General features: G+C 45.1%; 1 protein-coding gene across 2 annotated transcripts in view; it reads left to right on the forward strand.

The window, feature by feature from the left end:
* Nucleotides 1-13,626, forward strand: part of LOC124253366 (ADAMTS-like protein 3) — a 131,226-nt gene that overhangs the window by 116,150 nt on the left and 1,450 nt on the right. The window contains exons 11-18 of one of the 2 annotated variants that reach the window (XM_046687117.1): nucleotides 99-203; nucleotides 827-956; nucleotides 4,372-4,582; nucleotides 5,316-6,116; nucleotides 6,398-6,583; nucleotides 8,667-8,814; nucleotides 10,633-13,236; nucleotides 13,440-13,557. In XM_046687117.1, coding sequence (XP_046543073.1) covers nucleotides 99-203; nucleotides 827-956; nucleotides 4,372-4,582; nucleotides 5,316-6,116; nucleotides 6,398-6,583; nucleotides 8,667-8,814; nucleotides 10,633-10,745 — 1,694 coding nt within the window. In that variant the 3' untranslated portion in view covers nucleotides 10,746-13,236; nucleotides 13,440-13,557. Of the gene's footprint in view, nucleotides 1-98; nucleotides 204-826; nucleotides 957-4,371; nucleotides 4,583-5,315; nucleotides 6,117-6,397; nucleotides 6,584-8,666; nucleotides 8,815-10,632; nucleotides 13,237-13,439; nucleotides 13,558-13,626 lie in introns of those variants that run through there. The other variant, XM_046687118.1, reaches the window with a different exon arrangement.

The following is a 13,626-nucleotide window of genomic DNA, read 5'->3' on the forward strand; positions in this document are numbered from 1 at the left end:
TTAAGAGACTTTTAGGGGACGGGTAAGTCAAATGGTCAGCGTTGGCCCTGTGGCTCCATTGGTGACTGCGTTGTAGGAAGTCATACTGTGTTTTCCAGATCCCAAGCCGCCAGCCGAGGAGCCATGTATGTTGGAGCCATGCTATGACAACTATGAACTGAGAGCAGTCGGGTTGACGACGTGTAGCAGGAGCTGTCTAGGAGGTAGGTCTCTGTCATATACACCACCGTACTGGCGCAACTTAAAGGAACTCTATGGAATGCTTTGCGTATAAGAGTCCAGCTATGCCTGGAAGGTAGATATATGTTTTTCAAATGCTGTTTGTAAACAACCACTGTGGTTCATATTCCCATGGCGATCCAGGGACCGTGTAGTAGGCCCCAGAACACTGTGATTGTCGTAGGAAAGGACACACGAGGATCAATGTACAATGTGTGACCTGACTGGTTGTATGTCATCGTGTCCGCTACATGTATTGTTGCTCACTCCGTCAACCACCGGTTTGTCTCACCCACATTCAATTATTATTGACGACCGAGGCATAGCTGAAATATTGCTGACTGCGCCATAATTCAGCATTCACTCAGTGAGATGAATCAGGGAACCAGTTGTCCTGTGTTGGTCAGCTGACCCTCTGTAAGCCCGCCCGCGCATAACATGACACTGTCAGCTGGCCCTGTGTAGGCCCACCCCGCTCATAGCATGATGGGCACAATGTGTGAAGTCCATTTCTGATGACCCCGCCGTGATATTGCTGAAATATTGCTAAAAGCGGCGTAAAACTAAAACACACTCACTCACATAACATATGACTGGTCTGATGCAGGTACCCAGGAGACAATGCTCCAGTGTATCCACAAGGGGAACGGCAGTATTGTAGGCCAGGAGTACTGCGAGAGAGCTGCCCAAGTCCCCATCACACGGAGAGTGTGTAATGATGTGCCGTGCCCTCAAAGGTAAGGATTCCGTAATAGCTGACCTAGGAACAGGGACAGTAGGAGAATGAACGCAGTGATGCACCTTGTCCAGGTCGTTGTTGACCTTCCTAAAAGTATTTCAAGGAGTCCTTACTAAAAGAGGGGATTGGTGTGGAGGTTGCCTCTATGACTATGTTCAAGGATGATAACAGATGGACAAATTGTTTCACGAGTGAGTGAGGAGGTTTTACGCTGCCTCAGCATTATCCAGATATATGGTGGTGGTCTGTAAATAATCGAGTCTGGACCAGACAATCCAGTGATCAACAGCATAAGCATCGATCTGCTGATCGATGATATATGTCGACCAAGTCAGCGAGCCTGACTACCCATCCCGTCAGTCGCCTCTTACAACAAGCATGGGTTACAGAAGGTTCATTCTAACCCGGACCTTCACGGGTCCCTTTTCACGAAGCTATATTGGTTGTTAGGAGACCGTAACACATATGCTTCATAACTGACCCTCGACAGTAGTAGCGCTAGAGAACCGGTGCTCAAGACATCATTCAGTGAACTTTGTGGGGATCGGAACAGGGCCCCTAGCGTGACGAACCAATGCTTTTAACCCTTAGGCACCCCTGTCAGCCCCCTTATATTGGAATCATGCTGTAACGATTAATGTCCACACATGACGATATCAGCTGACATTAAGGCACATGGCCCACTGTTTCAACAGTCAGAATACCGAGGGGTCATATCTTGGTCCCGTTCGGCAATGCGATACAAACACTATCGAAGTCCTAAGCCTAAGAACGGTAGTTACTATCGTCTTAGCGCTGAGGTCGCTCCATCTAAACTGGCCGTGGATATATCTGCCTCTAGTCGGTGAGGGTAAACATATATCATGTCTGGATACTGACCCTGCCCAACTCGGGGGTTTGGTGTTGTCTTTGTTTCCTTCATCAACAGCTACAGGTGCGCTGTAAAGGTGTACCTGTAACAGCGGTGTTTCGCCCAGTTAAATAGCTATGTAGCACTATGTACAGTCGTCTAATGATGCCAAACCCGTGAGAGAGATCCCAAGTAGAAAGGACAATTGGTTCTCAGCAGTGTTTGGTATGACAAGGAACTCCTTCCATCTGTGCTATGATGGCGTTCCCCAGCTTTCAAGTTTCAAACATCAGAGTCCATGTGTTAGCCGTTGAGAGGAATCCAGCCCCAGACCACTATGATGGAATTCATTAGCGCTCCTAGCCACTGTGTTGACAAGGTGAATTAACACCACACGTACGGCCGTGGTCTACGTCTTTAAAATACCACGGCTATTGTTGAATATATTTTTGAAATAAATCCCGTGAAAAGTGTCAATTATTGCCCTGCAAAGGTATTTGTTTTATTGTTCTGGGAGACTCGTCTACACCTCGTCGTGGTAATGGAAACACGCATGTGTTATGTTTGGTATTGTGTTTAAGTCTCGCTCGTTCCTTAATGTAGATCTTTCCTCCGTATTATTAGCCACGAACAATAATAGAAATTATTATGGACATTTAACATATGGGTGGATATATAATGTTTGAGGCGTTTAGTATAAAACAAAGTGACTACTGGATGTTGATAATCTGTTCCCGGTCCTCGAGTAAGCAGCACACACAAGGTTTATTTAGGCCACCGAGAGGTTCCATTCACGCTCTTCACTTACAATGGAGTCTATGGAGCCTATAAAATCTGGTATCAAATCGCTGGCCCGACCAAATTCATGTCATACTTGCCATGCATGGCATATAACTGGTGGATCCAAGGCCCTTATGTGGCAACCGGGCATGTTTTTGGTTACTTTGTAATTTGGGCATAGTGTGCAACCCATCCCTTTTTAAAATATACTTGTGCGCATGTTGGAAATGGAAGCAATATTGTATTATTGTAATTCCGGAGCTGGCCATATGTACGACCGGCCGATCACGCCGCACGCACTTCAGGTAAGGCGACAACGACTGGCCTTAATATTACTCATTGTTGCCATTTGGTAAAACTTAGAAATATTCAAAGTTTTACTCTTCGTCGAAAGAACCAAAATGTCCCGCTGTTTAATTATGATACTTTTTGTTTGTTGTTTGGTATACCCGTGAAGGTCCGGGTTAGAATATTGATCTTGAGTAACCCATGCTTGTCGTAAGAGGCGACTAACGGAATCGGGTGGTCAGGCTCGCTGACTTGGTTGACACATGTCATCGGTTCCCAATTGCGCAGATCGATGCTCTTGCTGTTGATCACTGGATTTTCTGGTCCAGACTCGATTATTTACAGACCGCCGCCATATAGCTGGAATATTGCTGAGTGCGGCGTAAAACTAAACTCACTCACTCACTGTTGTTTGGTAAGGGCGACTACATGTAGGACCTTCACGTTCCTCGAGTGGACAACAGATCCATACTTTAACGAATCCGCATCGATAGTTGTGCATCAAGTATACATATCTACATTGCTGAGAAAAAAGAATCCGTATTGCCGATGGGGAATGTTCCCAGTAACCCGTTTATGACATTCCATTTTGGCATTTTGTTCAGCATCATATTTCTACATTACACTGTCTCCTAACTCACATAACTGGCTGGCCCTGACCCTTCCTCTCCTGTGACACATCTATGTTGCAGAGGAACTAGACGGATGCTATCTGTTTCAGCCAACCGTAATATGAGTAATAACTACACGGCTTAGTGTGTCGTCTCGGGGAACACGGTCTCGTAGATAATGAGACACTGCTTGAGAACGATGTTAATCAACTGATAATAGATCGCTACTTACAACCCCGACACCTAACCCTGTCCCCCAGTCACCGGATTCCCACCTGTCATGCCCTCCTTTCTTCAAACCAGACCTATATGTTACTTTCGTCTCGCCAACCACAGAAAGAACCACAACTCACCCCCGTCTTAGATATGGCGTAAGGGTTGTCTCATGGTTAACGCGTTTCTTTAATACGCCGTGTTCGTATCCATCTAGTCTGTCTCACAGTCCATGAACCACATTATTTTCCCTACTGTCAAGCCCTCTTTGCAGTGCCAAAGCCCTAAATAAAGCAAGTCTAGATTTCCTCAGGTTCTGAATCTCTGGTCTCCCTAGGGCTCCTTTTCAATTTAAATGGGCTTGTTTGTTACTATCAAAATTATATATATTCAGAGACTAAGCATTAGTCTAGTATCCATCATTCATAGAGTACCGGGTTTTTTTTCTGCAGTGGTTTTGAAGACAGTATAAAAATAGAATAGTGTTCAGTGTTGTCCAGTGATCTTAGGTGTTGCAAGTCCGCTGCGGGTTGCTTCCCTTACCTATGCAAGGATGTGGTTAGTGGTGGTTTTGACTACTGAGTTTTTTTTGACGATTGTTTTCAGCTACGATCTGCTGCACGGTATCGTTTCTTCTCATTCTTTATCTCAACTTCATCCTTTTGTGACAGGTGGCGCATCGGGGACTTCAGCATGTGTTCCAGCACGTGCGGGGGTGGGATCATGAACAGGAGTGTCGCGTGTATCCAGGTGGTCGCCCTGGGGCCGGAGAAGGTGCTCCGCCTCCCTGATGTCATGTGTCAGCAGCCTGTCCCAGACAGAGAGCGGGGGTGTAACACGCAGGACTGTCCGGCAGACTGGGTCGTGGGAGACTGGGAGAGGGTGGGTACACAGCGATCATACAAATCTTATAAATAATGAACTTGGTCGTTTGGTAGGTATAAAAGCATATGAAGTCATCGCAGGAGAGTAATCAGTCTCGCCAACCTGTTGAAACAGATTTGAAGTAAAATGCAAATAGTGGCAAAAAATGTTATAACATTTGTAATTGATCACTGACACCAGCACCGGCACCAGGTGTTCGCGAAAAAGGTAAGCATGTCCTTACCTCCCGGAAGAACCCAGTTGCATTTATTTTAAAGGTGGGTGTTTGTTTCTTGCATGACGCCGCACAGCAATGCTGAAATTTCTAAGAGAACTTCAGACTCTTGTGCATTCATATTCGATGTATACGTTTGGGTTGATACTGCACTGTAAAGCACCCCTCTAATAATCGGCATCGCCCACTCTACGAGTTCACAAACGACAATGGGCATTTCGTCAACAGGTTCTTGCAGGACATTATTAATGTCATTATATCAATGACTGGACATTAAAACATATAGAAATAATCCATATTCTATGTGTTGGATAGGCTTTTATTATTTTAGTACAGAAAATAATGAAAAATACATTTGACATAAATTTGCAGGTTCGCTGAAAATATCGTTAAAAATATGTATCCCAGAAGAGTTTGTCCATCGAATCCTTTGAGAACCCAAACCAGTTCATACTATACTTACGCTATGTTTATACGAATGCTTTGCCCTGACGATTGAACCATCTCCTTCTGCAGTGTTCAGTGACGTGTGGCGCTGGCGTCATCAGCCGGAAGGTCACGTGTCAGCGGAAGTCGGCCGAGGACAGAAGCACGCTGGTCAACTACATGGAATGTCGACCCAGTGACCGGCCTCATTCGGAGAAACCCTGCAATCTAACAGTCTGTCCAGAAATTAGAATCAAAGAGCAACAACTGAGATTCTTTCAGCTTAATAAAATGAAAAAGGTGCGTCTTCTCATCGGTTCAAATGCCGCCATCTTGCCTGGAACGTCTGTGATAGCCAAATGCCCGGTTAAAGGCTTCAACAAGCGGAAGCTGGAGTGGTACAGAAATGGACGTCGCATTCGAAATGGCCGACGGGTAAATGTTTCCAAAAAGGGAAATCTTAGAATTCGTAAAGGTCGTCCAGACAGGGATGCCGGTGTGTACTCCTGCAAAGCAAACCATGCCGTCTCCAACTTGACAATAGTGTTTAGCAGCGTCCTTGACCTTTTAAGACAGACGGTAGTGAGGGAGAAGTATCTTCTTGGATACCTCTCAGACGGCTCTCAGACCGTGAATTCAGCATTATATAAAGACCCTTTTGATAGGAAGCAGAAGGCCTTGCAGATCGTCGTGAGCGAGTGGACGCCGTGTTCGGTCAGATGCAATGGCGGCATTAGAGAACGTAACGTCAGCTGTGAGATCATCACCAACGACTACTTCGAGGAGTTCCCCCTGAAGGTGTGCAGGGGAGCCAACCTACACGTGCCCCTGGGAAAGGAGAAGTGCAATGTTGATCCCTGCGTCACATGGAAGTCGGGCAACTGGTCAGACGTAAGTTCAACAGTAGCACATGGTTTTAGTAGTGCACAGATGATTGGTCTCGGTGAAATCATGTATCCGTGTCTTTAAGCTAGGCACGAACAGGTGTGTGTGTCACCATGCTCCAGTAGGGTTTTCATACGGGTGTCACTTCATGTTTCAGTACGGTCTAACAGGTGTGTGTCTCCATGTTTCAGTGTGTCATCAGGTATGTGTCTCCGTGTTTCAGTGTGTCACCAGGTGTGTGTCTCCATGTTTCAGTGTGTCACCAGGTGTGTGTCTCCGTGTTTCAGTGTGGCATAGACAGCTGTGTACGTGAGAGTTACGCCATTCACCGGAGGCGGGTGAAGTGCGTCCGCCTGGACAACAGTTCGGAGGTGGAAGAGAGGCTCTGTAACGTCACCCTGAAACCCCTGTCCCTCAGCGAGTGCCCTAACATACACTGCAAGCCCATGTGGAACGTCTCCGAGTGGTCACACGTGAGTAGCAGCCCATCCTCAGAATACTTGCAATACTTGCCCGTACTCACAATACTGGTTCATACCAAAAGTACTGCTCAAACTTACACTACTGATATTCCACGTTCAAGCTGATATTAATGGTTCAGACTGATACTCCCTTGTGTATTGTCAGTACAAACTGGTCTTCAGTAACCCATGCTTGTGGTAAGAGGCGACTAACGGGATCGGATGGTCACGCTCGTTGATTTGGTTGACACATGTCATCGGTTCCCAATTGCGCAGATCGATGCTCTTGCTGTTGATCACTGGATTGTTTGGTCCAGACTCGATTATTTGCAGACCGCCGCCATATAGCTAAAACATTGCTGTGTGGCGTTAAGCAACAACCAACAAACCAATCATACTGAAAGTACTGGTCTACTTCAGAGTACTGTATCGTCCATGTATAAGATGGCACACTCGATACTGGAACGTCATGGGTTGGAAGAGAGAGCTCCATTCCCTTAATGCACATGATCTGGTCTAGACATCAGATGTGGTATCAACCAACGCGCTGTTGACATCTAACCATCCCAACAAAACAAACCTTCAAATTGTTAACACCAGACCACCCAACTGATACGATCAGACCATCCAGATGATACCAGCACAACTTCCTGAAACATTTGCTCTGCTCTTGTGCAATCCTTCTGGCGCCATGATGACGTTGCAGGAATGTTTGTAAAATGTCACTTGACATCCTGAAGCTGTAAGATATTTGACAGAATATGTCTGTCAGTCCACATCTCTGGTAGGGAGAATGTATTTACAGATACTGTAGAACAGTAGAACAGTACTAGATATATATTTCACGTCATGGTTTAATTCTGACTGTGACACGCTACATTCTATGTAATCCATATTCACCACTGTATCAATAGTGTATGTCGGTATGAAGCACCGGGCTCGACACCAACCTACAGACCCGTGCCAGATATATTCGGACACTTGACGTAATTTCCATAGACTTACATGTTATTTCAGTGTAGCATAAATAATTTTCATGAAGTGAGTTTAGGATGGATCTTTGTAAAATTTGACAGGCAAAAGTGAAATCATCTCTGCTCTGCGCACATAATTTCAGTTCAGTTTTCCGACCACTATTTAACTAATGGCATCACATTTATCGACTTACGTATGGTTCCACAATGCACAATCCCATAGGCCGCCATGTTAAAGGAGTTCTCGGCACTGTACATATGTTGATTAACTTGTTGCCATTCGATAAATAAGCAACGGAAAATTAAACAGAAATTATGTGATTGTAGGTAAGATGATTCCTCACAAATGTGCAAAATTTGACTTGGATCTAACGAAAAGTAAATTCATGAAAATTACTTATGCCACACTAAATTAACATGTAAGTCTATGGAAATTACGTCAAGTGTCCGAATATAACTGGCACGGGTCTGTATGTGTTGTTTGGGATAGCCTTGCTCCAAAGCTGCACTGAATTATGTGTGAGTCCAACCAAGTAGAGTAAGTGTGTCGTGATAAGAGGGTGGTCAAGATGAGCGGACAGTACATTCAGGGTGAGGCATGAGTTGTCATAAGTCTGTATTTGGTAGTGCAACTCGTTACAGTACAGTTAATAAAATGCATCTCAATTTTGGCACCTCCATATATAATTACATGAATATATCACAGTGTGTTATCAAACGCCATGAACAGGCAATATTTTGCATGAATGTGTCACGTTGACAACAGACATTCCAGTGGCGGATCCAGAGGGGGGTTCGAACACACACAACCACCCCACCCCCACCCCCAGCCTTTTTTTTGAAAATGACTAAAGACCACACTGAAGTTAATGTTTTGCAATGGCGGAGCCGAGGTTGGGTTCAGGGGGTTCGAACCCCCTGAACCCGTCCCCCACCCCTTGAAAATTTCTGGATCCGCCTATGCATTCCGTATCACATATGAATTTGAACTCGCCATCAACTCTGCACCAATTCCTCGTGGACATGTTTGCACGTCCATGTGTTTTGACAAACTGTAAACCTTCTGAGGGAAATGTTCATCCTTGGCCTGACTGATGATGTGGTTGTCTTGCATGTTGCAGTGCCTGGCTGAGTGTGACGAGACAGGCTTCCAGAGTCGCAGTCTGACGTGTATCTGGGACTTCACGGGCAGACCAGCAGGACGGAGCTGTCAGCGACTCAAGCGGCCCATAGTCACACAGACATGTAATGCTAGAGCCTGTTCCGATAGTAAGTACATGCTACCAGTTTGGGTTTTAACATCAGAATCTTGAACCAACAAAGGCTGGGTCTTACTGATGTCTTGTTTGTGTACCTCTGATCGACTGAGTGGACTGGGTTAAAACACTGCTATGAACAGTAATAGTTATGTCACCTTATATGAGTGAGTGAGTTTGGTTTTACGCCGCTTTTAGCAATATTCCAGCAATATCACGTCGAGGGACACCAGAAATGGGCTTCACACATTGTACCCATGTGGGGATTCGAACCCGGGTCTTCCGCGTGACGAGTGAACGCTTTAACCACTAGGCTACCCCACCGCCCCACCTAATATGAGAGGACACTAAAGTCGGTGACTTCTATCACTATTTGAAACCATGACACATATGATGCTAATAAACTAAATGACTCAAGCAGTTCAAAACTAAGTCGACAAGCTCCGGTAGTGTGATTCTCTTCTCCCAGCTGTACAGTTAGTGTCGAATTACGTCCCTTTACACGCCTCGTCACGTGATGACTGACTGACTGACTGAGTTTAGTTTTACGCCGCTTTTAGCAATATTCCAGCAATATCACGGCGGGGGACACCAGAAATGGGCTTAACACATTGTGCCCATGTGGGGAATCGAACCCGAGTCTTCGGCGTGACGAGCCAACGCTTTAACCACTAGGCTACCCCACAGCCCCTCGTCACGTGATGTATGTGCACTGTATTAATAGCAGGCATATCTGGAAACAAAAGGCTATGTACCAACACTTTCTGCATTCGTAACTACTCGCCTCTTTCCGTGACCTACAAGAAGACTCGTACCCCTATCGTACGCCATAATTGCCAAGAATCGTGGCAAACCAATCAAATCGCGCGTAGTAAAACGCATTTCGAAGCATGAAAATGGCGGCACCGTTGAACTTTGAAACTTCGCTAAACTATGCAAAGCGCAATTTAAACATAACCTTTGAGCTAAGGGATCAGAAACTTTAAACAATGAAACATATTTACAAAGGGAATGACTGTATTGCTGTTTTACCCACGGGATGTAGGATATTCTATTAGCCATGTTTGGAAATTCAGAGTTATCTTTCCTTTGTAATGGTACTAGACTATTTCTCCATGCCCGTTTGCGCTTAGACAGGGCCCAGTCGTAAACATGGAGGGTCTGAGACGGCATCCGGCTTGCCGGAATGACACGAGTAGTTACGAATGCACTTTTTGGTGTTGACCTCCGCGTCAGATAGGACTGAATTCCTGGTGAAGGTGCGTTCTCCGCTGCGATTTGTGGCAACATTGGGATGTGAACAATGGAACGTCAGAACATTTTATATCGCATACAACTAGTTTTGCCGAGTGTGAACACACAGAGATAGTGTTATTTGCTTCCATCAAATTCTATTAAAGAAACTGCGTAACTCTGTGTCAGTTCTGAGCGACCGTTACGAAGAAGCTTCATTTCATCAAAAGGAAGAGAACGATTCATCAGCTTAATGAAATCCTGAAATCCGTTGTAACAAGTTAATCCGACATAAAACAAACAAGATTTGTTACGATGCTAATTGTTTATCCACAAACAGAACTTCAAACCGCACGGTGAGAACGAACCTTAAGAGGAACCGGCGCGACATATATCTCACACACATCTAGTACGTTAGATTCAGGTCTGTGTTGTGGCTTCATGTATGAAAAGTTAACAAAACCTTAAAACATAGAGAAGACTGTTGGAAGGGTGTCGACCTATACAGAATGTGAGACCTTTCACTGAAGCCCAAACTACACCTCCAGACACAAATAGTACAGTGATTCTAATTTCCATGTTCCTTTGTTTCCTTCAGGTTGCCATGACGAGTCTGACTACTGCAGTATCGTAAAGCTGATGAGGTTATGTCGCTTTATAAACTTTAGACAGAAGTGTTGCGCCAGCTGCAAGGAGGAGATGACATCATGACAGAACGGAAGTGGTAGACGAGGGACCACGTGACCTAAGATGGTGTAATCTCGCGATATTCGACGAAGGGCGAGGTTACTAACAAAGAGAACAACGTGTGAGTTCAACAGGAAATGAAGCCTTCTGGGAATTAAAGTAACAGAATACCATTGTCGCCAAAGATGTGTGTTTCCATGCAACAACACGATGACAGAATCATTATTACCTTGTACAACGTTGATGTTCCAAACATGGAACCAGCACGAGAAGAGACCTTGGTGAACTCTAGCACAACAGGGCAGTCCATATCTTCCCTCCGGCAGAACTGCAAAGGACACCTGGTGTTGCAGTTTGAGGTGTTTAGTGATTCCCATGTCAAATGATTATACCTTTTTCCATATATTACCTCATTTCACATTTCATTGGGGTTTTGTGCACACATGTGTTCAGTGTCCTTGTTTTGGGTCTTGTTCCTAAAGATCTTTGCAGACAGAGACCAAACTTCTGGTTTCTATAATACGTCACAAAAAGTACTATCTGTTTGTAGAGTCAGTGTATAGCCTGGCAACTGTTAGTGAAGATTGTTGCACAACATGTGTAGCATCGACTGTACAAATATCAGTTGGTATGATTAGTTGAAGCCCAGATCACTACCCTGAGAACATACGCCAATACCAAATGACGTTGTGACGTCATTGACGCCACTGTGACGTTAAACTCCGTATATTGTAAGTTATTCAATATGATGTATATTGTTTATGTGTTTAGTTAGGGCGAATGTTTTTACGGTCACTGGTGGTGATAATGATATTCTGATGTATTATTGGTTGTTTCATGTAGTTCAAACCGTTTACACGTGTCGTTATGTAGTTTATCCACATAGATATTATTGAGTACGTATTGCTCACATCAACGAATCAGCAGGCCACATGACTCCCCGGATTCTCCTGCACTAGACTGCCTTGGGTGTGACAGGAAGAAAAGCATGATCTACCTGGTCGCATTCATTATGGACGAGAATACAGGGTGGTGGGAAGACAGATGAATCACTTCGTGTTACATCCAAATTACCTGATCACATTTGATCCCATGCTCTGTGGGCTCTGGTAGCCTCATGATGCTCATTTCCGAGATGCCATGGAACTTATACCGTTACAGCTGATGACCAGGTAACATGACACGGTAATACAAGCAGGTAATCGAACGTGTTTCCCATGGTGTGATATCAGAACGGCCTGGTCAGCTTGAATCAACGTAGATATTCGTGTTTCAATGATCGTGTAATGTTGACAATGGAGTTGCCAAATCTTCCATGACTGTGACATCACGATGGACAGTCACTTGTCTGACATGTAGCTCACCTGGCCAGCGTTCACCGAGATATTCAAATAGTCAGTTAAGCTATGATGCGGTCGCTGGTTGATCACCTGGACAGCGCTGACCGCCACACCATGACCCCTAGCTGTGTGTCCTCAGAATGGCCTGGGCCTTGTCAGCTGTGGCTTCAGTTTGGCGAACGTTTCTCTCGAACATAGACACAGTGCTTACATTTGTATACACGTTCAGTTGCTCTCACGCCCTGGTGGATTAAAACACTAGACATAGCAAAAGTTCTGGCTTACAGTAATGAAACATTGAAGAAATCAAACACGTTATGCCATATGTGTTTTTCTCACTTTTCCAAAGATTTTTGAGCATAATCGTAATTGATTGGGTACGTTACTCGATACTAGTCATGCTTCTACACATATCGATTGGAATATCGATGTGGAAATCAGACGTAAGCATCTTTATGTTAATGTGGCAACTTGTAAAGTGTACTTTCATTCATGTGTGTACTGAGGTGGCGTAAAACTATCCATATGTTTCTTGTCAAATATTTGGATTCCAGCTTTGTGTTTAGCCCTGTGGGCCGTTCAGGCTGACAGTGTATGGGTGGAATCTATAATGCTTATTATAGCTATGTTGAGAGTGTTTATAGTATTGACAGATTTCGCGACTGAAATAGACGTGTGCTGGTAACCATATATTGAGCACCAGGTGGTGTGATGCATGGTGTAACGTCAAAGTATATTGAGCACCAGGTGGTGTGGTGAATAGTGTAACGTCAAGGTATATGAGCACCAGGTGTGGTGCTGGATAGTATAACGTCAGGGTATATTGAGTACCAGCTGTTGTGCCGGATGGGGTAACGTCAATGAATATTGAGCACCAGGTGGTGTGCTGGATAGTGTAACGTCAAGGTTTACAGAGCACCAGGTGTTGTGTTAGATAGTGTAACGTCAAGGTGTATTGAGCACCAGGTGGTGTGCTGAATAGTGTAACGTCAAGGTATACAGAGCACCAGGTGCTGTGCAGGATAGTGTAACGTCAAGGTATACAGAGCACCAGGTGCTGTGCAGGATAGTGTAACGTCAAGGTATACAGAGCACCAGGTGCTGTGCAGGATAGTGTAACGTCAAGGCAGGAGCACCAGGTGCTGTGCAGGATAGTGTAACGTCAAGGTATAAGGGTGGTGCTGTGTAACGAGTGTAACGTCAAGGTATACAGAGCACCAGGTGCTGTGCAGGATAGTGTAACGTCAAGGTATATACTGAGCACCCAAGGTGCTGTGCAGGATAGTGTAACGTCAAGGTATGAGCACCAGAGCACCAGGTGCCAGCATGGTGTGTCAAGGATGGAGCACCAGGTGCGTGCATAGGTCAAGGTATACAGAGCACCAGGTGCTGTGCAGGATAGTGTAACGTCAAGGTATACAGAGCACCAGGTGCTGTGCCAGATAGTGTAACGTCAAGGTATACTGAGCACCAGGTGGTGTGCTGAATAGTGTAACGTCAAGGTATACTGAGCACCAGGTGGTGCAGTGTAACGTCAAGTGCAGGGAATAGTGTAACGTCAAGGT

The sequence above is a fragment of the Haliotis rubra genome, unplaced genomic scaffold (genome assembly GCF_003918875.1).
Source record: "Haliotis rubra isolate DU_JTF1 unplaced genomic scaffold, ASM391887v1 Scf54, whole genome shotgun sequence".
NCBI lineage: Eukaryota > Metazoa > Mollusca > Gastropoda > Lepetellida > Haliotidae > Haliotis > Haliotis rubra.